Genomic DNA, 26,127 nt, shown 5'->3' on the forward strand with positions numbered 1-26,127 from the left:
TGGTGAGGGGCTTGGAGCACAAGCTGTGTGAAGAATGACTGAGGGAGCTGGGGTTGTTCAGGCTGGAGCTAGAATTAAGGAGGAAGTATTTTACAGAAAGAGTGGTCAAATACTGGAATCATCTACCCAGGGAGGTGGTAGAGTCACCGTCCCTCTAAGAGTTTAAAAAAAGACTGGATGTGGCACTTGGTGCCATGATCTAGTTGAGGTGTTAGAACATGGGTTGGACTCGATGATCTTAAAGGTCTCTTCCAACCTAGAATTTCTGTGATTCTGTGATTCAAGACTGGCTCTGAAGAGTGAAGGTTTTGTTTTGGTTTTGTTATCAGCTGCTCCCCCATGGTTGGCGGGACACACAGACGGGGCAGTACATGGTGCTGCTTTTGTTTTTTACTTTTGCTTTTTGCTTTGCTCTTGCTCCTGCTTTGCTTCTGCTTTGCTCTTGCTCTTGCTTCTGCTCATTAGTTAGTTTAGCTAAACAGTTCAAATTTTTCCCTGGACTGTTTCTCCTTTCCTTTTTTTGGACCAACTCAAACCTGCTCCAGACTGGGCCCTGGGAGCACCGAGAGTTTGCACCCTGTGGCCCAGCGGGGCCTACTCTGGGCAGCAGCTGCCCCAGCGCCGGAGGGACTGAGAACAGAGTGACCACCCCCAAGAGAGACTTTCTGAATTTGTCATCTTTGTCAGAGCAATGAAAGAGTGGTGTCATCCTGTATTGTTCATTTTGTGTGCTGGGGGTGCTGTGCCTGTTAAATAAACAGGTTCTTTCCACTTGTCTCTGAGAAATCCCTCCCGAACCAGCTGAGGGTAGGGGATGTGTGGGTTTGCTTTCTGGAGGGGCCCCTTGTGAAGGTTTTCTCCCAAATTTGCCCTAAACCAGGACACCACGTGTGGAGCTTACAGCCCTGGCAGTGATTTTGTGCTACCATTGTACATCCCCTTACAGAGAATACACAAGGGGAGAGGCTTAGCTGGGGCTTTTATTTGCTGCACTATCTCTTTTCTGAATTCCAAGCCAGTTTCAATGAGCTTGTCTTCCAAAGACTTGGAAGAATAATTCACTTGATTAGTTTGGTAGTATGGGATTTTTTATGTTGATTTGGTAAGATAATCATGAAGGAAAGATTAGTTTGGTAATATGGGATTTTTTTGCTTGGTTTGGTAAGATAACCATGAAGAAAAGAAGAAATGTGTCGGGCGACAAAACGCAGTTATGTATCCTGGTGTAAGGACTGGATGGTGTAAGAAAGAGATGGGATAAAAAAAGAAATGTACAGAATTTTTTTAACACACCTTCAAACTAACAGGATCAGAAAGGGCGAATTGTTTCAGGAAGTGAACCCAAATCGCTAATTCTGTCAAGACTTTGGCTACATAGACAGTGAAAAATTAACACAGCAGAGCATGGAGTTTAGGGTTTGTGTCTTCAAACTTTAGTTTTAGAAAGTTGCATCCATTTTTAAGTAGGAGCCTTACTCCTCTGCGTCCAGTGGGGCACACCCAAAGGAGAGTGTCTCGCCTGGTAAGACAAAAAATGTTTACTTGTTTGATTTGTGAAATGATTTTAAATCAGTAGGGACTGGCTGAGCTCCCTGTACTTTGCCTCAGGCAGTTCCTGGGATAATGTCAGTGCTGTGCCTTTCAGAAGTGACGGGGTGCAAGTGAGGTGACAGCATGGAGAACAGCAAACACAATGCTGCTCTTTAAAAATGGAGAAAAGAAAAAGAGATTTGTTGACCCTGCCACACTACCTCTAATTTCTATAACAACACTGAAACAAATGGTAGCAGTGTTGTTTGAAAGCCGTGAGAAGGTGACAGGATGAGGAGTAAGAGCTGGCTCAAGAACAAGTGATGTCAAAACCAATTTAATTTCCACCTTTGACAGGTGACAGAGGAGGATTGGTTGCTGTCTTATAACTTGGCTGAAGTTAACCTTTTGATACTCTCTCTTGTTCCTTTCTAATAGGCTGACAAATTAGGGTAGCTGTGCCCTGGAATAAATTCTGCCAGTGTGATTGCAGACCCGCCTGGAAAACCGTAAAGCTCTCTTCTCCGCATGGACATTTCACTGTCAAAAAAAACCTCAAGAAAACAAAGCCCAAAAAACCCCAAACAAAAAACAAACAAAACAAAAAAGCACCACACATACAAATAAAAAAATCCTTTATAAAACCAGTGATATAGAGCAGAATATTTCCTGGCTTATTACTGTTAAATATTTTAGTCAAGGACCTTGATGCAGCAGATGGATTTGCCAGTTACACCTGCAGGAGACATAAAGCTGAGAGGTGCTCCAGGCATGCTGAAGGACAAGATGTGGTTTCAAAGTGATGCTTAGAATTACAGAAGTGGTTTGAAGGTAAAGCAAGGGATGGCTCCCTATGGACATGTGGAAGTGCTACATTTGGGGAAAAATGCAGCTGCAGAAACATAAAATGAGAATAAAAACAGCTTCTGCAGCTGTTCCTTAGGAAAGGATCTGGGTATTGTACTGGATAAAAGCTGAACATGAATCAACAGAATTTTCCACTGCAGAAAAATTGAGCATCACACATTGATGTACAAGCCAAATTATGGCTTATAAAGTACATTATAAAATCATCTTTTATGTAGAGTACCTGCCCATTTCTGTGTATCAGAATTCAGACAGGCCACCTGAAGAAATTCAGAAGAAAATAATGAAACTTAGCACGCAGAATGTCCAGAGCAATAGAAGGAGTCACAAGTGTTCAGCCTAGGCAAGAGAAAATACCTGAGTTTTAAATCTACAGAATGTGGCTTACAGGCTGTTCCAAGGCCCCTGTTTGGGTAGGAAGAGTGATACTTAATTGCAGTGAAAGGATGTAATTTAGATGGTGTGAATGTTGACATAACTTGGGAGGGTTGCAGAATGTTGTTTTACAACAGGTTGGATAAACCTCTCTTGGGATGATGGCATCAGTAAGGATGGTCCTGCTCTGGGGCTGAGAGATGAGTGAGGCAAATTCTCAAAGCCCGTGTGACCTCTGCTTCTCCTGATTGTGCTGCAGCTCTGTGAGCCAAGCAGTGGCCTCAGCAGCCATCCTGACAATTAATTCTGGTTGAAGCCTGCCTTTAGGTTATTACACACCACGGGGTAATTTGCTTGCAAAGTGCTGCACTTTTCAAGTGTTAACATTCTGTCCATGTTGAGTATCTTTATTAAATTGAAAGCTCTCTCTCCCCTTCCTTTTTGTTCATATGCAGTGTTTCTGCAAGGCTTCATGACAGTTAATGATATGTAAAATGTCTTTTACATTGCTGGGAGTACACAGAGAGATAATCTTCTGTGTGGGCAGTGTGGAGATGGAAGTTTGGGAAAGGCATTTCAATTACATCATTGTGCATAGTTCTCATTTAAATTATTTCAGTTCTGCTTTTCTACCAAGTGAGAAATGCAGGGGAAATCAGGATTTTTAGGCTCTTTTAATTACATTTGATAGAGGAGCTGATTAAGCTAACAGGGCCTTTGACAAGTTGAAAAGGCAGAAGGCAAGGAAGAGAAAATAATACGGTGTTAAGAGACATTTATGTTTTATAAGTAGCAAACAAAAGGTAGGAAGAGGAGAAAAATCGTTTAGCTCTGTAGCACTGACCTACATGCAGTGTTTGTGTCAGTCAAATTGGACTGCTTTACCATGCTTTCCAAAGAGTGTTGGAACACTTTTATATTTGTCCTTCTCCTTTGTCCCTTTTTTAGCAGCTTTGGTTATGTTGATGTCTGTATTGACTCCAGCCCCTGCTGAGCTGTTCCATTAGCAGAGCCAGGTTAAACTGTTGTTGTGATGTGATGTCTGCTGTCATACAGACTGTGAGACCCTTAAAAGTCAGGGAGGAGTGTTTGTGAGCCCTTTACAATTTTGGTGCTGTGCTACTTCATGTCTCTGCTCCTCAAATTGTGCTCAAGAGTGTCCTTTAAGTTCTATTTAAGGTGATGGTTATAACAGTAACTTGTACAAGCCCTTCTCATAGTCATGAATCACACCTGCAGGAAATGTCTACAAGATTTTCAGAACTGTTGGAAAACCGAATGAGTACATTTGGTGTGAGAGCAGAAGGTCTGGTACTGGGTGGGGAGTGTGGGCATTCAAAGAGACATCTACTGCTCAAATTACTGCAGAAATACCTTGAATTACACAGATAATCCAGAGTGGTCGCAGAAACAATTTTGTCAGTAAAAAGAATGTAGGTAATATCAGCCACCTTCTGCCTGTTGCTTTGTTTAATACATTTTGACATTTCTTTCCTTATGAGCTTTTTGAGTCCTGCCTGTCCAGTCCTAACACTGGAGTTTGGGATACTTTCAGAACAGTGAAAGGGCATTTTGTCCTGGCGTCAATGGGATCATGGCCTGGGATCAAAAGTTATTGCTTTAAGAGTTATGATGGATTTATTTCCAGCTACCACAAAAAGGGGAAAAAATGGTGGCAAACTGCAAGCTTGCTCACTTTGATTTGGAGAACAGTAATTTCAATACGCCAATTTTATGAGTATGTGGTAAAACATAATATTATTATCTGAATAAATTAAAAAAACCCAAGCACAACATAGTTACATGATGATGGCTGTAGGGGTGAGACACCAGTTCATTTAATAATACAATCTCTTTTTTCATCTGTCAATCAGAACATCATCTGGCAACAAGAGAATTTGACTTCCATAAAGTAATACTTAGAGCATTTCATCTGTCATTTTTCCAGAGACAGACTTGCCTGAAAAACAGCTTCTGGTGATGGGGAAGCTTGTTACAATACATTAATTACATTCTGAAAAGCTTTCAAAAAAATTTAGTGAATTTGAGGAAAGATATTTGAATGTGAATAGTGACAGAGGTTCATCAGTATTTTTAAGTTTAACAAACAGGTTTATATGTAAGTCTTGTCTTACAGTTTAGAGTTACTGTCAAAGGATTTCTCCCTTGAATGTCCATAAGGAGAAAACTATTTAGTTGGATTTTGTCCCTCATAGGTGCTATTACCAGGGAAAATGGAAAGTCTCAAGACAAAGCATTTACAGGTCAGGAAGGATTAGAGCTAAGTCTTCAGTCAAACTCAGTTCTCCAGCTATGGTCAGAGAACAAGACAGTCCTTATCCATGTGATTTTGTTTGATATTTGTGTTTTTGCACTATTTAATGAGGTAAATCCAGCCTGTATGTAGTGATGCACTTGAAAAAGGAAGATTTCTGCTCCATTCCCTCTGTGCAAGGAACTGAGGTCATCAGGAGCTTTCAAACATGGGTGTTAAAAGAGAAACTTTACATTAAAGTATCTTTTTTTTTTTCCCTGCATTTTCTTATATTATGACCACTTTATGTTTTAAATTTGGCAGACAAAATGATCAATAGATTGAAGGAACTAGAGTTCTTCCAGGTGTCTTCTGAAGGGCTGATTTCACACCATGATGCTGTCTGTTCTTCCCATTGCAAGGGTGTCTAGGTATCTGGGAGCACTGCCTTTATATGTCAAATGTCTAGTTAGCTCAAGCTATTACAGCAGAACAAAGCAGTAATGGAAAATTTATCTTAATCTCTGAAATAATTATGCTGTCTTAACATGTCATGAAAATTCATCAGAATCTCTTAGTAACATTTATTCCCATTAGGAGCCTAAAAATAGAGGCATTTCCAATGTTTTACTATGCAAATGCTTTTCAAATTTCTTATAATTTTATTTTAGTAACTTCTATGCAAGTTTGCCTTCTTTTCACCGGGTCAAAAAATTCTGTCTAATAGCCTCACAGCATAATAAAACTTACAGTGGAATTAATTTATGTTGCAGATAATACTGTGTGGAGTAGAATACAAAGATAGGGATATGTGAGGGTATATGATAAGGGCTTTGCTATGTTCAAACATGGGCTGAATTTTATCCAGCCTTTGGTTTTGCTTTTTTTCCCCACATTTTCTTCCTGAGGAGGAAGTAAAATAACTTGAGAAACAGGGATGGAAAGAAGGTAGGCTGAATCTTTTGCATCTGCTGTGGATGTGAGATAGACAAGATGATTAAATGGAGAGGAAACTGTTTTACCAGTGTGGGGCTTTGCCCTAAAGAAATAATTGAAAGTAACAATTGGATCTTTCCATCTGAAATGGATTTTTTTATTCTTAACTGGGACTTTTAACCATGAAGTGCCTCACAGAAATGAGAAATGAGAGTGGAAAATCTGAGTTTTTGAGGGGCAGGCCATAGGTTATGGGTTCTGTTTCTAAACTGAGCAGAGTGTCATTAATTTGTTTAGTGGGAGATCACAGAGGGGGAAGAAGCAGGGAACCATCCCTGCTCCCTCTCCCATGATGATGGGAGTAGGTGGATCAGTAATTAATGTAGAAGGACTTTAGCAGGTACCTAAAGAATTTGGTACTCAATTGAACTGCCCGAATGTTAATCTTCCTATCTGTTCTGAGCATAGGAAAGAGCAATCATGCAAAAATTGCTGTTATTAGAGTTTATAATACTGTTTTCCTTTTTTTCTAAAGCTACTGATTTCAGCATCTGCTAAACACCTTGGAAGGCCAATCTAAATCCTATTTTGGTAGAAATTACACATGTTGTTTACCTCATGAGCTACATCTAACTGAGAAAGTACAGAAATGCATGCACATACTATGATCTGCAGTCTGCATGGACTTTGGGCCCATTTTGCAAACACCAAAGCCAAACCTGCAAGCACTGATTCAATGTGCTATTGAGTAAATAGAAAGACAAAAAGGGTTCCTTTTCTTTAGATATAAAGTGTTCATTTTAATCCTGTATCTGAAATAGTGCATCTTTCTTCTATCTCCGTAGGAGAGAGACTCCCCTTGTCATAATTGCATGAAAATAACATTATTATTATTATAATAAGACTGTTTAATTCTTGCTCTTCAATTTTTTGATTCAGAATGTCAAATGCAATTATTAAATTCAATCTTCAAGTCAGAGACTTAGAAAATCATTTGATCTGAAGTAATTTCTATTTATGTGTAGAGCAAAAATTCTTTTAGTAGGTACTCCTGACATGTATGAGTGATAAAGATAACATGAACATGAAGTCTTTGTGTGAATTGTTCAGCATACATGGAAAATATATTCAATACTAGAAATTCAAATCTGCAAAGCTTGGGGACTTTCCTGTTATTTCATTAGAAAGTGATATTTTTGTAGAAATGATCTGTTGAGTAATGACATTTTTGCAAAAAATGTTCTGCCAGCTGAATTAAGATCTGAAGACAGACAGTAACACTGATGGAAATAAGGATGAAGGTCTGAAGTGAGGGCTGAGGTCTCTTGTTTCATGCAGCACGCACAATGGCTGGATGTCAGTGCCTGTTGATTTTTCCCTTTCACTGTGGATAAACAGGGTTGGCCAGAGGGGTGAAGCACCTGACTGAAGCAGGCAATTCTCCCTCCCTTTGCCATGTTTTGAGACTCAGCTGAGGCAGTTGTCTGTGTTTTGAGACCTCATTCTTCTGGTGAAACCAGAGCAGAATGGGTGTGAGCCTCTTCAGAGCACCCCTAGCAAGGAGTTGGCACCTCATCAAAAAGGTGGATTTTAATAACATCAGTCTAATGAAGCAGGTGGGCAGTTCAGTTTGGGGTCATTACCTGAATGGGCACAAGGTTCAGCTCTGCCGGTGTAGTGACTGTCGCACTCCTTTGCCTTCTCAGCCCTGAAAAAGGAATTTGCACCCTCCTCTTTCCTTGGGGCCCAATTTTTGTTTGCCAGCAATGTCCAGGAACATCCTTGGCTAAGCAAGAGGGCGCAATCTGTGTAATTTGGGGCTGTTTGATAATGGCAGCTTGCAGATAACAGAGATTATTAAGAGAAGTAGATTGCTTAGTTATCCTTTGCCAGAAGATAGAGGGATCAGCTGTTGTTGCCCAAATAGACTAATCTGTCCCTTCCCTGCAGAGCTTACGTTTTGAGGAAGATGAGTATTGGCTCAGTAGTTACACAGGGATGGCAAAGGAAGGGAAAGTCCTTCTGTGCAGTTCTCCTTCCTCACTGCCAGCCTGGTGCCAGCCTTTCCCATCTTGGAGGCTGCTTTCCTACCAGAGAGAGGCAGCAGAGGTTCAGGTGTGGGATGGAGTGGGGACACAGAGAGGGAGTCTGAAGGTGAGCTCTAAGGTCCCATGCCACAGTGGAATGGAGGAGAGGAGGGCCCTCTCCCAGGGATGGATGCTGAGGAGCACCTGCCTCCACCAGCAGCAGCACTGCTGATCCTTCCTTGCACAGCCCAAAGTCCTCCATCTACTTCCATCCTGGTCTCCTTCCACAGCTGCCCCAGCCATCCTTTCCTTGTCTGGAGCTCCTGCAGTCTCTCCAGCCCCCAGACTTCTCCCTGAGCTCTTGATCCTGCTATTGCAGGCTCAAATTTCCACATCAGATCACAAAACTGCTGAACAGTAAAACGAGCATGCTCTGGTCTCAGCCACCCTTCCACCCAGGCTGAAAGAAGAAACACAAGAAGTTTCCTTTCCCTCATCACTGCTCACATCTGGCCAGAAAATGTAGCTCTCCATGGCTCTGTGGCAAAGAGCTGCCCCTCCATGAACCACAGCACCCCAGGTGGTGTCACTATCAGGGCTGTGTGGAAACAATTGCAAGGTTTGGCTGTAAAACCTGGAGATCTGTGTGCAGCATTCTCCAGCTCTGCTGAACCTGGGGGAAGACCACAGCTCCTTCAGGGTGTCAGAGCTTGCAGATGGGTGAAGATGCTTCTCTGGATAAGGATGTGGGCGGTATTCTTTCTGACCTTGATCAAGTTAAGTATTTCTGGTAAGATACCAGGGATGGGTGAAATCTCCATCCAAGGGGAAAGCAGCACTTGTGGAGTTTTGTGGTCAAACTGGGTACTAACTGAGGAAAAAACCAAATTTACTGGCTAGATGATACTGCAATGTGATATGTCATTCACATTGCAATGGAATTTGATGGTGTAGTGAAAGGTCTGGAAGGTTTATGGTTCAATACAAAACATTAAACATGTCAGAAGTCTTGCAATAAAATAACTGCACAGAGAAGTAAGTGCTGTTAGAGAATTGTGAAAACACACATTCTGAGAAAAAAACATTTGTTAAGCCAGCAGGCCAGGCATAGTTTCTAATAAAGTGAATCCTTTTCAGTGTTTGGAACCAACAGAAGTAATTTAAAAATTCCCAGTAGAAGCATAAAGATTTTATTTAATACCTTTCACAATGACTGAGTGACCGTGATGATGAATTATGGAGGGCTTTTTCACTAGGAGTCTGCAACAACAAGATAAGGCAATAATCTATTTCTATGCTAGTGGACATTTGATTTTTCTAATTTTTTTTTTTTAGTGAGTCATAAAAATGCATGATTCATTAACAGGTTAGGACAAACTGATAATATTTGTCTTTTCACCAGTATCAGGATATTATTGTGTAATTTTTAGTATTTTTTCAGGTAAAACTGCATTCAGGCATGACTCAGAAATAACTTAATAGTGAAGATATTGATCAGTGCTCTAAATCCATCTGTAGTAATTTTCATGCCCAAGGGACTGGATGATTTCTTCTCCAGTAGAGGTTTGAAAGTTTTCTTATTGAACAGTAAGCAGGAACATGAACAGTAAGCAGGAACTGATTTAGTCTGGAGCTAAATCAGTTTTTAATGTTTGGGGGTTATTAGTTTGTTTATTTGTTTTTTACTAGAGTATTCATGATTAGTAGCTTTTAACCACCAATTGTGTGTAGTGAGGCAGTAGAAATGGTGATGCTGTGCCATAATGAAACTAATTCAGGAAAAGGCAAACAACCAGCATGAAAACATACCCAACAAAAAACCCAGAAATGCCAGTACAGGTTTTCTTAATTGCTAGCATAGGCAAAAGAATTTGAAACCAGAAAAAGCAGCATCATCCAGAACAGCAGCAAAGACAAATTTTCATTGCTCTGAGCTGCTAGCACTCAGCTAAATCATAGCAGCACTGCCCTGTGAAGGAACTGCAGATAGTGTCAGCATATAAAACTAGAAATGAAAAATATATATGGACTTGGAGCAACCTCTCTGTAACCATATAGGGTCCATGAATTGCTGACTCATCTGGCAGGAGCTTTGGTGGGGAATTTTCTCCCTCAATTCAGTGTTGCTGTTTCTATGTCTTTAGTCATTTTGGAAATACTGGAAATTGTGACACTGAGTAGTTCACAAAAGACTAGGATGACAGAATGTTCTGTGTATTTTACAGAAATCTTGTAAACGTGGTTGGAACACGTTTTTGCCAAGTAAATTTCCATCTACTAAAAATTCCTTTCCATTCACAAAGTAAGGTGATATTTTTCTGTTAAGTGTTTTATTATTCCAAGCTCTACAATCAATCTCTCTACACTTTATTTTGAACTGTGCAAATGTTGCCCAGAATTTGTGAGTGTGGCAGCTGATTGATAACTGCACTAGCTTTGGTTGGCCAAGTTTGTTAATATTTATGTGTCTCTGGCTTTTCTCATTTTCCTCTCACAGAGAGCTACGGATAGTGACAGGGGAATGGTTTTTTGAAGAGAGAGCAAAGCGCTTCAAACAATCAAATCTTGGAACTGATCTTGTCAGACAGTCAATCCTTCACAAATTCCCAGGTAGGGACCTTGAGAGGGAGATTTGCTTGTGCTTTATAAGTTCAAAACCTTGTTTCTTGAGTGTTTGACTTGCATTTTATTCCTGACTGAAATATAATCAGTATTTTAATCTTAATATTTTTATTTGTGCCTATACAGTGATTTATGAATGAGTAATATTCAGGAAAGGTAAGGCCTGTATGAAAGAAGTATCTCTGTGGAGATAGGGAGCTGCTGAAAAACTCACTGCTGAAAAACAGGTGGAAACTCACCGTCCAAAAACTCACTGTCCAAACTGAGAAAGTTTGTTCTCAGTTCCTGCCAGGAAGTTTGGCTGTATGGAGAGATCTCAGCCTGATCATTTTTTTTGCCTTTGGCTCTCTTATTTGTGACAGTGGTGTGTAAAAATCCCTCAAATTTTCTTTTTCGACTCTGAAGAAGAAAGGTGAATTTGAGATCCTGTGCTGTCTGTTGGATCATGGGCTATATCCAGGCTACCTGGTATTCAGATTTTCCCTTTGCCCAAGTGTCTCAAACAAGCTCCACCTGCACTTTTAAGTACAGTAAATTGTCTGTCTGTCTGTCTTGGCCAAGCACAGCCCAGTGTGTGTGAGCTGCTCTGGTACCTTGCAGGGTACCACAGGACCACTGGTGTAAGAAATTGGAGTTTTTCCTGAATGCTGATGGTGTGTACTCATTTAACTCCTTCACTCTGAACACAGAAGCTGTTGGGTAGTCTGTTTCAGATGCAGCATTTATGTTCAGCTTTATCCCCTAGCTTATAAGGGGAGGGACTGGTTTACTGCCACTGGAAAAAATTCATGGTGCAAACTTGCTCCTTGGAAAATACAGACCTTGCCAATATCACTGTGCCTCAGAAACTGTAAAGGTGGCAAGTGTATAAATCCTTGATATTATTTCAGTGGTCACATTGGGTATGTCATTTTTTAATACTTGATAGATATATTGAAAAATCTATTTAAGCCATTTTCCCCATACCTTGCTCCTAGGTAAACAAACATTTTAATTATGAAGACATTCTTTCATTCAACACAGAAGATACTGTACATTTCAAAATTAAATATCAGGTCCTTTGGTTATTAAATATTGTCACTGAGAAATCTGGAAATGTAGTTCAAGAGCTGGTAATGAGGAACATCTCAAGCCAAAGTTTTATTTTATTACAAAGATCCCCCAAGGCTTTTTCATTATCTGTTTTTGTAGGTTGTTTGATGTGCTGTGTTATTTGTGCAGAAGTTCACCTTTTATTTTCTTCCTCCCTCTACTGCAGACACAGTTTCCAATACAGATGATGAAAGAACATTCAAAAATCAACCCCAAGAGAATGAAGAAAAGCCAGATGTACCAGTCTGCTCCACAAATGGGCACAAATCTGTCTTTAGCAGACCTAGAAAGATTGGGTAAATCCTTTGGTTTTGTTGTTGTAGGCTTTTATTTTGGTTTCTGGGTTTTGGGTTTTTTTGAAAACTGATAAATCTAAAACTAGCTGTATATGGTTGGATAGATTTTCTTTTGAGTTTTTCCAGTCTTCCACATCAGTGTCAAACTTCCTGGGATGAGAATCTGCCTTCGTTTAAAGGCATACTTACTGTAATTAAATTGCTGTTTCCTGGGAAATGCATCAGCAATTATCCTTCAGCTATAAAGGTAGCAGAAAAAAAGTAAATTTTACTTTTGGATTTTTCTTGTTTCTACTCAGAAGTAACAGTGTCCTTAAAGGCAGGCTTGCCAGAGAAGCTAATGCAAAAACTAGCATTTGTAGGACCTGGTTTTAATGTATACTGGTCAGTTTGGCTCCCAAGTTTTCCTTGGAGCTTCCAGCTGTGCAAGTACAGCCTAAGAATGTGTGTGTGAAAGTGAATAAACAGAGGTGCTGCTGCTCATCCTGCAGGGTTTAACCCAGTTTGGCCTTTTGAGGGGCATTCACTCTCAGGGGACACAGCCAATGCATTGACCATGTGGTTGCACAAGTTTTGTCCGGACTTAGCTGGGGGCTATTGGATGAGTGGGAAGAAAACCTGAATGGAATTTCATATCATGGCTGGAGCCCCAATGGTATTTGGAAAACTTTGTTTCTTTGAAAGGAAGAGCACATTTTATCAGAAATCCTAAAGATAGGGCAGGTGGATTCTTTCCACATTTTTTTACCTCTAAGGAGAGATGAGTATGGAATAACCTGCTCCAGAGACTCCAGAAATTAACAGCAGTGATTTATCTCTCTTTAATACAGGGGGAAAGTGCGTCAGAATGCTTCTGGCCTCTTAAACTACAGTGAAAAAAGAAACAGCCCAAGGAATCTTCTATAATAGATTTTGTTCTGAGTCATGCTAAGTGCTAGCTATACTAAGAGGGCATTAAAGTTTACTTTTCTAATCCTCCTTCCATTTAAATCCTTTAAGCAAACCAATTAATCATATTCCCTTACAAGAAAAAATTATTTTTATAATTTTTATTTAATTTAGTGCTGCTGTTTCTGTTTGTGGACAGAAATGTTTTTGGTAGTGACATTCCCCACAACAGAAACTTAATCCTACAAGAATTTGGCTTGCTTTTCCTAGTGTATTTGGTGGCATCTTTTAGAAATATTTCATTATTGTTCCTCTTGCTTGATTCTTCCTCCTTCAGGTTCCATGTGTGTGTATCTCATGAGTGTATTTCTTTTAGCAAGACTCTTTTGGGGCCAGCTGCTACTGACAGTGTAATGGGATAACTTTTCAGTCATGAGAAATACCATTAGTTTGCAAAACTTAATTTCATTCATTTCTGTCCCATTAGGTCATGTTTTGCAGGATAAGGGAGAGATGTTCTGTTTTTTTTAGGAATGGCCATTTTAGGGCTTTTGATGCATAAAATTCTAGAAATATTTAAAGAGAAAATATACATAGCATAATTTTCTAGAGAAAATACACACACTTAGTCAAAAATACTTTCCTAACTATAAACACCCCAACCGCCGCCCCCCCCCCCCCCCCCCCCCCAAAAAAAGATTAATTTTCAGAAGAGGCAGTTCTGGTTCTAAGCTTGAATAGCAGGAATGTTTTAGTGTTTTGGTGTCTTAAAATGCAGTTTCTAGTAAATACAAAATTTTTCCCCCAGGAACTAGTTTCATAACCAGACTTGGTGCTTTGTTGACCTTTATATCCAGAGTTGTCTATAGGGTAGATTAAATTACTGGACTGTACGCATCACAACTTTTATCACAAAATCTTTTATTCCCTGTTCTCAACAGGAGGGTTATCAGGGCAGTTACCAAAGGAGAAATCACATATGGAAAGGATGAAGGTGAGAGGAGCACAGGCTCAGAGGCTGAAAGCCCAGGTCTGCGTGGAGGCAAATCAGCTGCAAGCTCTGAGAGGTGAGCGGAGTCTGGGACAGCTCCTGCTGGGACCAACCCAGGGCCAGGGCCCTGGGCTGCTCTGTCTCCTTGGGTGCTGTCTGGGAACAAACAAAAAACACCAAAAAACACCCAACAAGCAAAAAAATTGTCTCCACTCATGTTATCTTGCTCTCCTCGTGTTCAGGTGGTGACCGATGTCAGTACATTGGTTTTGTTTTCTGGATTTTAATGGATGAGTTGTGTTCATGTTACAGAACTGAGGCTCCTTGGTTTTATTTACTAATGAAATGTTAATTGATTGTAATTTACGTTTTCTTCTTCAAAGGTTGTTTGCCCTTCTCTTTCCATGACTATTGTCCCAGTCATTTTATAATTCTTCTGGGTTTAAGAGATCTCTGCTAGTGCCTCTGATGGCATTATAAAATTCCAGGAGCAACATTCCTGTCATGTCCTACCTTCAAAATGAAGCCAAAAATCAGCTCACTGTTTCCTTGTTCAGTTAGACAGCCATACTGGATACAAACCCACATTTTTTGTTCAGGTGCACACACCTAGCAATTTTACAATTTGGATTAACAAAATAATAACAATTTGCTGTAACTTCTAATAGCAATTTCCTGCCTCTAAACTAGTGTTTCCAAAGAGATATGCAGGAACAAAGGATAACAGGTAAAAGGAACATCATGGACTTCAGTATGCACATAGATAAACCTTCTTGTTCAAGCAAGAACTTGCTTCTCTTTGTTACCTACAATTCAAATCCCAGTTTCTATATGTTCTGCAATATGTCTAAAGCTGATGGTGACAATCTTCTTGATTTCTTGTTGATAATTTGATTTCTTTTATTTTTCCACCGGGTGCTGCAGCACCTACCAGCCAATCCAGCTTTCAAGCTAGTTTTCATTAATCATTCCAGTTCACTAATTTTTTTCATTAAGCTTATTAGGCCTTCTATACCCTAACAGACTCATACCTGACTTCTATGAGACCAGAAGTGGAATTTTTTGCTCATTTTCTGCATTTTCATTGAATAGAGTAGAGGTGAGTGAAGGATCTAAGAGACAAAACCTCAGGAATCTGGTGTCTGTTATGATTAATACTGAGATTATGCAATATTAGTAGTTTTCTCTGAGAGTTTGCCAGGATAAGGACAAAGGGATGCTTGTAAGAGGTCTGTGCAGCTCTTTTTGAGTGCCAAAGTACAAGAAAGTTATCATGCAGTTAACCATAAATGAAACAAAATAATTTTGTTTGGGTGGTGGAATTCAGCACCTGATAAACCCTCTGTACAGATTTAGGAGTGAAGTAGTCTATAAAGACAGCTTTTATCTTTGATTGCTTTGCTTCACTTTCACATAAATAATCATCTTCTAGCTGTTTCTCAGAGCCAGAGTGCAAGACTTCTTAAGGGGTATTGAATCATTATCACAACTTCTTCTCTACTTGCCATCTCATTCTCACCTAGTGAAATTGGTGTCCTTTGCCAAAGCCCAGAGTAATATTGTCAAAATTGGAAGTATTTCACCTACCAGCAGGGAAACCAAGAAAGAATTCTTCTTTTTTAATGTTTCTGTTTAAGAGAAGATGTATTGAGCTGGGAACAGGGAAACCCAGGCCATGAATTCACTTCTTCTCTTGGTTTATTTCTATTCCAGCAAAAATGTTTACTGCTGCATGCTGTAAATTTTTTTGCTGCTGAATGAACTGGGAGGCTGCATCAGGTCAGGATACTCATAGGAGAAATAGTGTGGAAATTTCAGGCTTGTTTACACAGGCACTCCACCCCACTGCACTCTGGTCTTGTCTAGCATGAGGAGAAGTCTGGCATAGTCACAACACTGTTTTTCTGTTGTCTACTTAACATGTATAAAATGTGTCAAATCTCTCTCTAATAGCAGACTGATATAAGAACTAAGGACACATTTTAAAATAATTTTTGTTGTTTAAAAAGGTTTTAAAAGTGCAACAGATTACCCTTTCTTACCCTCAGTGTTCACATGGGTTTACCAGTATTTTCTAACAGAAAATGTTCAATGGAAAAATTTTCACCCTTTGTGATGTTAGACAGAAACTGGAGTCTGGTGTGCTGGTCACAGATGATTTTTTGTCTCTTTTACTAATTTACTAGTACTTTTATGCTAAAATACTAATTTACTAATTACTTTTACTAATACTAAGTCTTTCACATTTTACTAATGTGAAACATCCAAGAAGACCTGTCCAACCTTCCTAAATTTCTACATTGGTTGAAAGAGTCAGATGGTTTGGGTCTACAGTCATAACTGAACACCAAAAAACCACATCACCAAAAAAACTACATAGAAACAGGACAGTGAATAAGTGGGTGTTTTTCTGGAGATGGATGGATGGATGGATGGATGGATGGATGGATGGATGGATGGATGGATGGATGGATGGACAAGGATTTTAGAGTTTCTGGAGATAGTGCTGGCATTAAATTGGCTGTAAAACATCCAGAGATGTCATGTTACTGTCGTTTCCCTTGACACCAGTGGAACAGCCTGGTAGGAAGGTTGCATGAGTTGTCTCTCGTCCTGCTGGATGTGAATGTAGTATGGATTGAACAAGGACAAACAGCTCCTGCAGCCTGGACAGGAGCTGCCCATTAAGGCATCTGCAGTTCTGCCAGAAGCACTGACAATACTTGTATGACTTGTATGTGTAGAGCAATTTTAATTCATCTTTGACTGTATTTTTTTTCCTTTCCAGGTGATCCCCCAGCCCACCAGGGCTCTGTTACTCTCACAAAGTTAGCACAGCCCTTTCCTTGCCATGGTTTGCTCAATGAGCTGGCTGACTTTGCTCAGAGCAATAACCCTTCCCTCCTCTGTCTCCCCTGCAGAGGCAGCACGCTCTCCCTGGGCAGCAGCAGTGCAGGGGCTGCTGCAGGACATGCAAGGGGCAGAGGCAGCACTGCCAAGGCTTCCCTGGCACGCTCTCCCAAGCGCAGCATGACCGCGGATTGCAGCGGGGTAAGGATGGCACTGGGCTCGGGGAGCAAACGGGGGCACTGGGCTGGATCTGCCCTGGGAGGCCGGTTTGCAGGAGAGTAAGGATATGTGCTATCCGCATACTCTTTGAACAGAGAGAGACATAATTCTCTCTCCCAGGACTTTTCCTGGGGAAGGCAGTGAGAAAGCTCAGAGAGAGGAGAGAAAACAATTCTTATCTCTATTTACTGTGCCTGATATTTGGCATGTGTGGAATGTGTTATGGAGATTGTTTACCAACAGGATTTGTTAATTGGACTCTGCTGATGGTTGTTTGGACTGATTGACCAATTAGGTCAAATTGGTGTGACATGTGTCATGACTGTCTGTCATGACTGTCTGAAAGGATTGTGGGTTTTTCTTTAATACATTAGTAGTATAGTTTTAGTATAGTATAGCATGTAAAATAATATGTTATAGCTTAATAAAGCAATTATTCAGCCTTCTGAAATCATGGAGTCATTGTAGATTATTCCTCTGGCTGAGGGTCAACCCAGCATTGATAAGGATGAGCCTGACAGAGAAAGTCTGATTTCTGCCTCAGTTCTGCTGTGGAGGTCCCTGCCAGAGCAGAGCTCCTCGTACTGTTATCAGTGAGGCGGTTTTTGGTTTGGCAGGAGTTTCTCTTTTGCCTAAAAATTGCTCTGGATGTCCAACATTAGATAATGAGTTACAGATTCTGAACTGGGAGTCACAAGGGAAGGAATAAGCATTTTTGGAACTTTGGAGCCTTGAGTAAGTGCTGTAAAATAAGGATAATTTTCAAGCATGCACAATCTAGCATTCTCCCACTGACTGCTAAGGGGAATTTTGCAAGTCCAGCCCTTGCAGAAAATCAGGCCAAACTGATTTTAGTTTTTTCTGGATTTGGACACTGAGCTCTGCATAAATAATTCCATAACACAAAATGTGTGATAAACATGTTATCAGAACATTTCCTCTCGTGTGCTGTTAGGTCTCTTGCAGGGTATTTACCATTAAAGTTTGGAAAAAAGGTAGATGAGTGTTTAGATCAGAGCCCTTTTGAACATATCAATTTTCTTTCCAACTTCCAGATACTTAGTCTAATATGTGGTCTTTCCTAATAAAAAATTAGGGTAGTGTATATGAAGAGCAGTTTTGGGAGCTGTGAATAAATGAATAGTTGTTTTATTTATGTTCTTGTTGGCACATCAACTAACTTACTTTCATGTGCATTAGATTTGTTTGAAAAATCCATTTCATTTAGATGGAGTTATGTTATTAGCTTTTCTTTTACAAGTAGGCAAGAGGTCAGAATGATATCAAGGATATTGGCTTTATTTAAGGGGTTATACTTTAACCCATAAATTTAATTTAGGGGTTAAAGTATAGGATATAATTTAACTAGTTCAAGTGCTTTTGGTTTTGCCCTGGCTGAAATCATTGTGCTAGTACAAAACACATCCTCTCCCTCTCCCTCTCCCTCTCCCTCTCCCTCTCCCTCTCCCTCTCCCTCTCCCTCTCCCTCTCCCTCTCCCTCTCCCTCTCCCTCTCCCTCTCCCTCTCCCTCTCCCTCTCCTCTCCTCTCCTCTCCTCTCCTCTCCTCTCCTCTCCTCTCCTCTCCTCTCCTCTCCTCTCCTCTCCTCTCCTCTCCTCTCCTCTCCTCTCCTCTCCTCTCCTCTCCTCTCCTCTCCTCTCCTCTCCTCTCCTCTCCTCTCCTCTCCCTTTTTTTCCTGATTTATCAGCTAAGTGAGCTTCTAATAGATTTGAGTATTTGTTTTCCCTGATACTTTACTCTGATTTTTCAGCTGCAAACTCAGAATGTAAGCAAGCATTGCATCTTTGTGCTAATTTTATGCATCATCAGTGCTAAGCAAAGCAGATTAGACTGAAATCTAAATATATTTAGTAATAGACCGGATGTCAAAGGAGCTTTGGGCTCTGTAATCTAATGAAAGTTATGCTTTTAATAAACTAATAGCGAATAAACTTAGATTTTGTATTTATGGCTTGTGCATTTTTCTTCTTGGACAGGACACAGGCTTGGAAAATGACATGATTATTCCAGCAAGTGAAAGTGTACCTGAAGATTTAGTAAAGAAGCACTGCAGGAAACCATCTGGAACACCTTCCATTGCAGTTTCTAGGATATCTTTGTCATCAGGCAAGTATTAAGTCTTTTTCTTCTTTGTGGCAGCCTTTATTATCACAGGATTATGCCCATTCTTGTGACTCCTCTCCTTTTGTTCTTGAAACATGTTGGAAAACCAAATGTTAGTTCCATACACTTGTTCATTCTGAAAACACTTCCCTGTTACTAATCAAGTTCATACCCCTTCACAAGTTTTACATTAAAAATAGGAATCCTTATCCCAGAAACATTGGTACAACATTATTGTTAGGTAAACCACATTCTCTTAGAGTTGTTACAAGATTTCATTCACAACTGCATGTTGTTTAGTTATTCTCTGTGTGTCCCCCCTGTATGAAATACTACTAGTATATAATATTACTCTGCTGCTGCTGTGACAGTGTTCACAGGGGTCTGAGGATGAGCGAAGAGATGAGAATCTGACTCCATGTTTCAGAAGCCTTGATTTATTATTTCATTATATATATTAATTAAAACTATATTAAAAGAATAGAAGAAAGGATTTCATCAAAAGGCTAGCTAAGAATAGAAAAAGAAGGAAATGATAACAAAAACTTGTGTCTCAGACAGAGAGTCTGAGCCAGCTGACTGTGATTGGCCACTAATTAGAAATAACTACATTAGACCAATCACAGATGCACCTGTTGCATTCCACAGCAGCAGATAAACGTTGTTTACATTTTGTTCCTGAGGCCTCAGCTTCTCAGGAGGAAAAATCCTAAGGAAAGGATTTTTCATAAAAGATGTCTGTGACATGCTGCCATTACATTTCACAGCCACTTTGCCCAGAAGCAAATTTGGGAAACAATGTGTGGTCAGAGAACAAGCCCCTCACAGACTTCTTGTCTGTTCATTTTTATAAGTGATGCTCTGAACAAGCCAATCCATCTGTAATTTACCTCATTTCATTGTAGGCTGGTAGCTAGAAAGGGCTCACACAGGAAGGTGCTGTCACAGCCACTTTGCAGTAGTGGCTGGAAATCCTTTTTTTCCTCTCTGAAATGGAAGGCAGGAGCACCCTGCAGTTTTTTGCTTCCCCCAGGCACTCAGTCAGCTTCCTGCAGGGCTCATGGGGTGGGTTTGGGTGTGCAGGCTTCTCTCTGAAACACAGCAGGACTCACTGTTGTAGCTGGATTTAGCCCAAAGCAGGAACCCAGAGGTGCATCCCGCAGAGCTAATCCAAGGAGGCAATGCTCTTTACCTCAGACAATTCAGCTTGAAAGTGTCAGAGTTTCCCTGAGAGTATTGTTCAGTGCAACTCCAGGCAGAGATGTTACAGATGGCTACTTATTTAGGAAGCAAAAATTCCCCCTCTTCTCTTTCTAAATATATTGAAACAGTCACACAAAAGACTTATATGGGGAGGACTAAGAGGCCTTAGAGAAAGATTTTCTATGTCTTATGCTATAGAGTGGATGAGAGACCTGTAGGACTGAGAGAAACTGCTGGAGCTCTTGAAACTATTATTTCCCTCCTAATTTCTACACCATGAACACTGCTAATGACAGAAATACTTTCTACATCCTTTTGTATCCCCAGGTATTTGATTCTCATGCAGATGCTGGGGAGCTTTTAGTGGTGGTGGTAGATGTGGCAATCACTGTGAATACTTGGACAGTGAGTTTTGCAACATTCCAGGCAACTGAGATATACTGGGAGTACCTGAGCATTCCAGGCTAGCAGGCCTACCAAAGTCAAAATCTTGATGATCCATGGTATCAACCACAGAAGACATTTAAAGTAGATAAATAAATACTACAGGGGTAAAATTATTGCCCAGAAGGCTGAGCAGCATCAGAAAGCATATTTCTTTCTCCATTTATCATAGTGATGTTCAGTTGCCATAGATTTGACAGATACTTAAAATATTGTTTTAATTTTTTTTGTTAAAAAAACATTGGGGTTGGGAAAATACTTGTATGGAAGATGAAATGGAATATTTCTGTAAAAACTATAGCAAACATTTAAATTGTTTTTGTTTCCCAGACCGTAGCAGATCTGAGATAGATTTGAGTGAATCTTTCTCTGAAGGAAATGAGGATACCCTGAGCATAAGAAGCAAATCTGTACCTAGTGCCTTAGATCAGGAACTGGTGAGTTATAAATATGGAAATTTTCATCTGCTGGAAATTCTCTTTGTTTGGACCAATGAAATCAAGACTGTGTATGTATCTATATAAAATGTGGGTAAGGCAGGACATTCTTCCAGGGATATTTAATGAGTTTTTTAATAGTGTCATCCTCTGAGTATGTTTGCTGTAGAGTGATTTCAATGAACAGTCATGGTTCCAATTTTTTGTTAATTTGCTGGGTGTTTGAGTTCACAGATGAAAGAAACCTAGCTTGAAAATAAATTCCAGGCACTAAATTGCCCATGCTCCAAAATTCTGTTAATTCATATTTGCATAAGTTTTAATTTTGATGCTGAGAAAGTTCATCGTTTAAAGGCTTTATTCTCTGTCTGGTTTGATTTTCCATTTTAGCAGGAAGGCCCAACTTTCTCTTCTGGCAATGTTGCTTGCCTTATCTTCCTGTTGACTCTTCCATACATCTCCATGCCTTTTTTTGTGTATTCTATGGGCTTTTTTTCCTGAAGGGATTCACAACTTCCATCTCCTCTTATGCACATATCCAAGACAGGCAATTTGCAGATGTGCATCAGTGCTATAAAAGAACATCCAAGCTTATTAATTATGCATGGGGGAGGGAGTTATTTAAATAATTCTTCACCTAATCACAGTTTATTCTAAAGTTTCCAAATGTGTGTTGGTAGCTGATGCATTTTGCCTGTTGTCATAGCCCCACCCTTCCATTTGCTCTTTCCAGAAGAGCATTGGCCATGGCAGATATCTCCCCTTCCTGTGGTGTTGAAATTAGAGTCTTGGTAGAAAACCATGTGTTGGGATTTCCATCTTTTCTTGGGTTAGTAGCAGCCAGAGAATGTGCCTGCAGCATTGCTTTGGGTTAATCTTTGAGGAATCAACAAAAGACCTTCCTGTGTGTCAGGGGTTGGTGGAAGAAAAACTTCAAAAAATAAGTGGTTAATTTTAAAATTGTAATAAAAAAATTGATGTGTTCTTTGTTAAGAAGCTGGAAAATAATGCAGAAGAAAAGCACAAAATAAAAAAAAGCAAACTTTATATTCTTTATATCTGTTCTGTGCTCTAATTCACTGCTACAAATTAGATATTTCTCTGAGGCAGCTGCCGGGGATGACAAATCCAGAGAGGCTTTCCTTCCCTGTTTAAATGTTCTCTTCTTAATCAGAGATTTTGTTTTGTATTTCTTTCTTGCTGACTGAATGAAATTCAGATTGCATCTCTGCAACTCTGTAGCTTCTTTGCTAGCAGAGGAGACCTCTCTTGTGGCATAACCTTGATTTAGCTGCTCTAGAGTCTGGTGCTAATTTCCCTCTAAAATTCATTCATAACAGGAGTCACAGATCTCTGCTTTTACCCATACCCTCACTTTCTCTGTTTTATGAAATGAATTGATTGCATTCATCAGCTTTTGTGTTACCACATTCATTTAGTGTAGTTTGTCTCACAGGAGTCCTTCAGAGTCTTCATATTTATTATGGAAGTAGTGGCTTGAGATAAAAGATGTATTCCTGCTGGAATTTAGTTTATTTGATGTAAGAGAAAAGAAGAAAGGTGTATGATGGTAACAACAGCTCCTGCAGCCTAAGAAAAGCTGGAATTACACCTCCTTCTTTTCCAGCTAAGGTCCTTCAGTCTCCTGTTCCTGGGTGATGGGAGCTGACAGCAGTGCTATGGGAGATGCCACATGTCAATAAGATATGCAGATTGCTGGAATTTATCAGCTGAAAGGATGGGAAAAGCTTTTAGCTCCTTTGCTCCCACCTTTATCAGGGAAACCATTACCCACACAGAGAAATCAGCTGGAAAATTTAATGGATATTTGCTTCTCTATTTAATATAGCTTTTGATAATGAAAAGGGACAAGCCCCAAAACCCACATGGTGTGGTACAGATTTATCAAGGAGCATGGGGAACCAGCTAAATCCAGTGTTGTGTTCAAATGTGAGCACATTTCTGGAGAGGTGTGTGTTGAATTCCTGACCAAGTAGTTTTCATTGCATGCTCAGCTGCTTTTTTAGGAGTAATTGGATGATGTGCATTTATAGCCCCCACTGGAGACCATCTGATTAATATCCTACAAGCTTCAACTTTAATAAGCTAATAGCAGCAACCAATTACATAGTTGCAGTTCTGTAACAACTCCTGAGAAATGAAATCTTTTTGGTGCAAAATAAATTAAGAGAGTAAGTTAAATATTAAAGTAAATTGTTCTTTTTAAGTTTCAGATTTCTGCTTGCAGGCAGAAATTGGTATTCAGCACATGTTAGGACACTGTGGAGCAATGTTAGAATTTGAGTGTCTAGACTGAAACACAAAATCTGAAAATGTTGCCTTACTTTTTTCCCCCCCTCTGTTTAATTATTTTGCAGTAAAAATGTAGCATTGTTTATTTTCGAGTTCACTGGTACGCACACAACAGTGTAAAGAAAAGAGTTTTCCATGTATAAAATTTCTTCTTCTTGCTCCATAGGCAAGTAAGAAAATTATATTCTTGTTCCAAATTTAAAGCTAGATTACATCACCTAGAATCTGATCTTAATGAGGAGAATAGAAATTACAGGTGGAGTGGTTTGTTGGGTTTTTTTGCTTGTTTATTTCAGGTTTCTGGGAGATTTTACTTTTGAATGATTCAGCTGTCTGTCTCCCTGAAATAGTTTGCTGTTGTGCCTAGGTCTCCAAGGGTTCTTCCTTTCATTTAGTTTAAGGTATCTATTATTTCTTTTTTTTTTTTTTTTTTCCTTCTGTGGGGTACTAACAGTGCCTTCAAAAGATTAGAAAGATAAGAGACCAACAGAGCAAGCTCATGATAGGAACATGAAACTAAGTGTTTTCTTCAGTATGTAAATTTTGTTGATAGCTTGTTCTGATTTCCGTCTGCTCAATATTACATATGCAGTAACAATTGGAAAGCAGTATTAGAAAATCTCTTTTAGGTGCTTTCATATCCAGTTCAGTGACTGGAGCAAAGGAGAAGAGATGTAACAGCCAGGTTCGTGTAAATTATGGCAAATGTGCTGCAAATTTTTTTATGCAAACTGTGAATTCAACTCTCCAGCAGCATTTCTGCCTGCTCTGTTTTTGCTGATTAACACAGAAGTCTTTGAGACTCCTGAATTTGAATCCAGTATTTCTCTGGTTAGCTTCAAAGAGTGAGGGCAGCTAAGCAATAGAGAATGAGCTGGGTCAAAAGGTGAAGTTTTTATAGCTGCAAAGCAGATATAAGGAACTTGAAAATCTGACTTCTATTAAAATTAAAAACAAAGTCTTTCAAAATATGTCTGCCATAAGGCTTAGGGAAACACTGAGATTTCCAAGCTATGCCTAATAGGATTATAATTGCCTGCTGGCATTTTTCCTGTTATTTTAAGTAAGAGTTCCATTAGGACCACCAATCACATCTAAAGATTTGGTTTAGGTTTTACTTCATTGCTGTGTTTAAATGAGCAATTTTCTCTGTATATAGCTTAAAGATAAACTTCAGTCCTGCTTATTAAAACTCAAGCACCTATATGAAGCTATGCAATTACTGATTTTCCACCTTTTAATTATTAATACAATACAGAAATTTAATTACTTTTTAAAATGCTAATCAACTGGCTCTATATAAGATATGAAGTCTATGTGTGAAGATTTTCAGTTCTTTAACTGAATCCTGAAACCACAGCTGTCTCTTCCCCTTATGCTCTGTGTCTGTGCAAAGATGTGGAAAATGTGAACCAAAATTCCTTTACAGAACAGAATTTGAGTGCATCCAACTCCATCTTCTTAAAGTGGAAAACTTATGAACCAAAATTAAGTGACAGAGGCTGACCAAACACAGTGCAGAACACAACAACTAAAATGCCTGTTTGTCATTTAGGGCTATCTGGATGAAACAGAAGAAGATATTGATGACATAGTGGCCTCTTGTTATCCAAGAAAGCACGAACATATGACAAGTGGATTATCAACAGTAAGATCTTGGGTAGAATACATGCATTGTCCTTCCACAAAAGACCATATTTCCTCCAGAAAGGAAATTGTTTCATATCACTTATCACATTCATCTTTCATTATACACTTGAGAAACATCTTTTAACATTCAGATAGACTTTCTATTATAGTATTAATGCTGCTCAAAGCTAAAATGCTGTTCTCTGCAGGACATGGAAAGAGAAAACTATTTTGCATATCATTAGCAGACTTCTTCATATGCTGGGGCTATTTTCAAGCTTACATGTGGAGAAGGCAAGCCAAAGGTGTTTGCAGTGTGTGACTGCTCAGCTTTGCAGAGGAGCACTTGATCTTAATTAAATTGAAACAGAGACGGGGCTGGGGGGGATGGTCCATCTCAAACTGCTCTCTGATCTTTCAGTTCTTGGGACACAAACATTTGTCTGTGTTTGCACATATCCCACTTCCATGGAATCATTGTCCCTCCCTCAGCTCGGTTTCTCTCGTTCTTCATGGCATGATTCCTATGCCACCCACATCTGGAGAGTATTTCCCTTTACTGCAGGGGAGAGGTGCTTGGGGATTAGGTTGGTGACAATAAAGGGGTGGCTGCACCTGATGGTAGCAACAAAAGTGGTACAAGAAGGTTCTGCTGTTCATTATGCAGTCTGTTAATCACTGGGAAAGAAAATAGATAATAAAAGCAGCCTTTGACATGTCTAGTTTATTGCTATCTGCTGTGTACCTCATTTTTGGGATCTGTGGGCAACTAATAATACCTTCAGAGAATCCTCTCTGGCCACTCTTATTTATGGCTTTATGTGTCTAAGAATAGCTCTGGACTGCACAAAGCTGCCACGAAATCTATGTAGAGTGTGTGAGTGCTGAAGAGGATGAAGATGAGTCTGAATACTAAAAGGGAGGAGAAAATTTGGTCTATGACAATAACCAAAGAACTGTCCTTTCTAGAGTGCACCCCATCAGTCTCTGTGCAAGGAAGGCCAAGGAAATCCCCAGTGAAGCTCTTGATCC

General features: G+C 39.7%; 1 protein-coding gene across 1 annotated transcript in view; it reads left to right on the forward strand.

The window, feature by feature from the left end:
* Positions 1–26,127, forward strand: part of SYTL5 (synaptotagmin like 5) — a 51,288-nt gene that overhangs the window by 10,847 nt on the left and 14,314 nt on the right. Inside the window, exons 3-9 of the mRNA XM_058800118.1 lie at positions 10,487–10,599; positions 11,870–11,999; positions 13,829–13,954; positions 16,800–16,929; positions 18,943–19,072; positions 21,047–21,153; positions 25,022–25,114. Of these exons, the coding sequence (XP_058656101.1) occupies positions 10,487–10,599; positions 11,870–11,999; positions 13,829–13,954; positions 16,800–16,929; positions 18,943–19,072; positions 21,047–21,153; positions 25,022–25,114 (829 nt within the window). The remainder of the gene's footprint in view (positions 1–10,486; positions 10,600–11,869; positions 12,000–13,828; positions 13,955–16,799; positions 16,930–18,942; positions 19,073–21,046; positions 21,154–25,021; positions 25,115–26,127) is intronic.

The sequence above is a fragment of the Ammospiza caudacuta genome, chromosome 2 (genome assembly GCF_027887145.1).
Source record: "Ammospiza caudacuta isolate bAmmCau1 chromosome 2, bAmmCau1.pri, whole genome shotgun sequence".
NCBI lineage: Eukaryota > Metazoa > Chordata > Aves > Passeriformes > Passerellidae > Ammospiza > Ammospiza caudacuta.